Source organism: Charadrius vociferus, unplaced genomic scaffold (assembly GCF_000708025.1).
Source record: "Charadrius vociferus isolate BGI_N301 unplaced genomic scaffold, ASM70802v2 scaffold1163, whole genome shotgun sequence".
Lineage (NCBI taxonomy): Eukaryota > Metazoa > Chordata > Aves > Charadriiformes > Charadriidae > Charadrius > Charadrius vociferus.
Window position 1 is genome coordinate 30,311 of NW_009647823.1, and position 3,587 is coordinate 33,897.

At 57.4% G+C, this 3,587-nt stretch overlaps 1 protein-coding gene across 1 annotated transcript in view; it reads left to right on the forward strand.

The window, feature by feature from the left end:
• Window positions 1-35: 35 nt before the first annotated feature.
• The window catches only part of LETMD1 (LETM1 domain containing 1), a 6,745-nt gene continuing 3,193 nt past the window's right edge, over window positions 36-3,587 (forward strand). The window contains exons 1-6 of the mRNA XM_009882425.1: window positions 36-73; window positions 295-446; window positions 599-714; window positions 950-1,032; window positions 2,883-3,069; window positions 3,186-3,287. Of these exons, the coding sequence (XP_009880727.1) occupies window positions 36-73; window positions 295-446; window positions 599-714; window positions 950-1,032; window positions 2,883-3,069; window positions 3,186-3,287 (678 nt within the window). The remainder of the gene's footprint in view (window positions 74-294; window positions 447-598; window positions 715-949; window positions 1,033-2,882; window positions 3,070-3,185; window positions 3,288-3,587) is intronic.

The window sequence follows — 3,587 nt, forward strand, 5'->3', positions numbered from 1 at the left end:
TGGCCACGCTACTGGGCATGCAGCCCAGGTTGCCGATGGCGTTCTGGGCTGCCAGCCCACATTACCGGCTCATGTTGAGCTTCTCATCCACCAACACCCGCAGGTCCTTCTCCTCAGGGCTGCTCTCCAGCCATTCTCCACCCAGCCTGTGCCCATGTTTGGGGTTGCCCCGACCCAGCTGTAGGACCTTGCACTTGGCCTTGTTCAACCTCATGAGGTTTGCATGAGCCAGCCTTTTCTGCAAAACCTTCACAGAAATAATCGGGAGGTGCTGTGGGGGTTGTTTCACTGCAGGTCCCCGGTGTGCTGCCTCTCCGCGAAGGCCGGTTCCAGGTCCGTCCTCGCCACCTTGGCGTCAAAAGTGAAGCACATCAACGGGAGGTACGAGAGGTTTTTGGAAAGGACCTTCCCCCGTTTCTACGTGCTGTACGCGACTTTCACAAAAGGTGGGTCCCAAGGAGGAGGGGACGTTTCCTTTTCTCCAGGGAGAATGGAGGCAGCTGGCTGCGCTGCCTCTTCCCTTCCCAGGGTTAAAAACTGCAGTGCTGGAGGTGTTTGCCGGGGAATTGAGACTTGAAGGTGCTCTCTGTTTTGGCAGGAATCCAAGCGCTTTTCCTGGAAGTCAAAGAAATAAGAAAAATCAAGTCTAAAATGTCCCATCAGAGACTGAGCGTTCAGCAGCTTCCCTACCGGGAGATGGAGAGGCTGCGGCAGGTACGGTGTGGCGCTTGAGACACCATTCGGTGCCACCTGGATCTGCAAAAAGGGGCTCGAGTTCATCTGTGGGGCTACGGTGGGGGGTCGGAGAGGCCGATTCCTCCGGGTGAGGCACGTTCCCTGCCTTAAAACAGGGTTTGGAAGTTGCGGCTGAGGTCGGGGCTGTTAATTTTGAGGGAATTTTGCAAGTTTGGCACCAGATCCTGATTCTCTCTTCTAATTTTGGAGGCAGTTTCGCAGGGACGTGATCAAGGCCATTCCCATCGGAGTTATCGCCATCCCGCCCTTTGCCAACTTCTTGGTCATCGTCCTGATGTGAGTACTGGCGTCGTGGTGACCTCCAGGGCTCAGCCGCGGCCCCGATCTTTGGGCTCCTTGACGCTGATATTTTAAATTTCAAAGAATTGGGGGGGGTGGGGGTGTGTTAGGGTTAAAAATCCAGCCAGATGGTCTCCCTTCCTCCCTTCACCTCTCACTGTAATAAAAAATACCCGTAGCCTGCTGAGCCCAGCCATTATTTCGCAATACCGGCTCCTGCCTGCCAGCAGCCCGCCCGACTCCCTGTTTCTAACACGGAGAAATAATCCCCGGCATGCAGGGAACAGCCCTGTGCGTGCTTGGCTGGAGGAACCTCCTTGCACAATTCCCTCCCAGCTGTCTCCGTAGCACTTCGAACGTCTCTCTGCCTGCCAGCTGTCCTGCTGCCAGAGCTAAATCCGGGCTAAATCCCGGGATTTTTCAATTCTGCTCCCTGGCTTTTGTGTCCTGCGGGTGGGTGAGAGAACCCTGCTGTGTAAAACGGTGCAGGGTGGAGATCTCCGTGTTGTGTTGAGCCTCGGCTGCAGCGGAGAAGCTCCAGCCAGGCACGGCAGTGATCCGATCGCCTGGAGCGCTCCTTCCCGAGCTCGCTGCGGCCTTTGGAGGAGCAAATCTCCTTCTGTGACAAGGTGACCTGTTTAGCGGAGGAGGGAAAGGCCGCGGATGTTGTTTACCTTTTCAGATCTGATTGATTCATTCGTGACACTGTTTCCCACAGCATTCTCCTGGAGAAACTGGCTGCTCGTGGCTTGGACAGGCGTACGGTTCGCTGGGTTAAAACCTGGTTGGGTGGCCAGGCCCAGAGAGTGGTGGTGAATGGAGTTAAATCCAGTCGGCGGCCGGTCGCAAGTGGTGTTCCCCAGGGCTCAGTACTGGGACCAGTTCTCTATAGTATCTTTATCGATGATCTGGATGAGGGGATCGAGTGCACCCTTGGTTTGCTGATGACACCATGTTGGGTGGGAGGGTTGATCTGCTGGAAGGTAGAAAGTCTCTGCAGAGGGATGTGGCCAGGCCGAATCGATGGGCTGAGGGTGGTGGTGTGAGGTTCAGCACGGCCGAGTGTGGGGTCCCGAACTGGGGTCGCACCAACCCCCTGCGGCGCTCCAGGCGTGGGGCAGAGGGGCTGCTGGGAAAGGACCTGGGGGTGTTGGTGGCCAGCCGGCTGAATGTGAGCCAGCAGCGTGCCCAGGTGGCCAAGAAGGCCAGCAGCATCGTGGCCTGTATCAGGACTAGTGCGGCTGGCAGGACTGGGGCAGTGACCATCCCCCTGGACTCAGCACTGGTGAGGCCCCACCTTGAATACCGCTTCAGTTTTGGGCCCCTCACGATAAGAAAGCCATCGAGGGTCTGGAGCGTGTCCAGAGTAGGGCAACGGAGCCGGTGAGGGGTCTGGAGCATAAGTCTCATGAGAAGCAGAGGAGGGAACTGGAACAGGATGAGAGGAAACGGCCTCAGGTTGCGCCAGAGGATGTTTAGATTGGAGATTAGGGAAAATCCCTTCCCTGAAAGGGTTGTCACGCACTGGAACAGGCTGCCCAGGGCAAGGGTGGAGTCACCATCCCTGAAGGGATGTAGATGTGGCACTTAGGGACGTGGTCTAGTGGTGGACTTGGCAGTGTTGGCTTAACGGTTGGACTTGATGATCTTAAGGGTCTTTTCCAACGTAAACGATTCTGTGATTCCCGAGCTCACACCTTGGGAGGAATGAACATCCACAGCTCCTCGGGGTGAGACGTGCTGCCCTGGCGCAACAGGTCGCTTCTTTCCAGCAGCACAAAATCCGACTGCTCCGGCTCATGTGTGCAGTTTTCCTCCCTGAATCCTTCTCTCCTCTTCTCTCCAAGGTATTTCTTCCCACGCCAGCTCCTGATCCGCTACTTCTGGACCCCCAGCCAGCAGGTTGAATTCCTGGAAGCCTACGATGCCATCCGGAGAGACTCCTATCCGGATGTGGTGAAGAGTTTAGCCCTGGCAGCGCATTCCCTGGCTGATCCACAGCTCCAAAAACGCCTGCAGGAGCTCTGCACTGAGGTACGTCAACGCTGTGGCCGGTATTGCCCGTCCTGCCTGTGCCACTGCCTCGGCCCTGCCTGGTGCTGATGAACACCCGTCGGAGGTGACGGCAATGCGCACCGTGACTCTTTCAGGTGCAGCGAGGTTCCCAGCCGCGTGTGGCCGAACTATTTGCTGTGAGAAGTTTGTTTTCGGGCTCTCCGCTGGGACTGAACAAGCTCCAGGTGTCTCATGTGGTGAGTGCGGCTTTTCTCCTGCCAGCAGCTCAGAGCTGGCTCTTCCTGAAGAGTGCTGAGGTGCTCATCCACTCAGTTGTGCCCCAAACAGAGGGTTGTGCCCTAAAACCAGTCCAGTTGTGGATGAAAAGCGGGACATGAGCCAGCAATGTGTGCTGGCAGCCCAGAAAGCCGCCAGCACCCTGGGCTGCATCCCCGGCAGCGTGGCCAGCAGGGTGAGGGAGGGGATTCTGCCCCTCTGCTGCGCTGTGGGGAGACCCCCCTGCAGTGCTGCCTCCAGCTCGGGGGGTCCCACCAGCA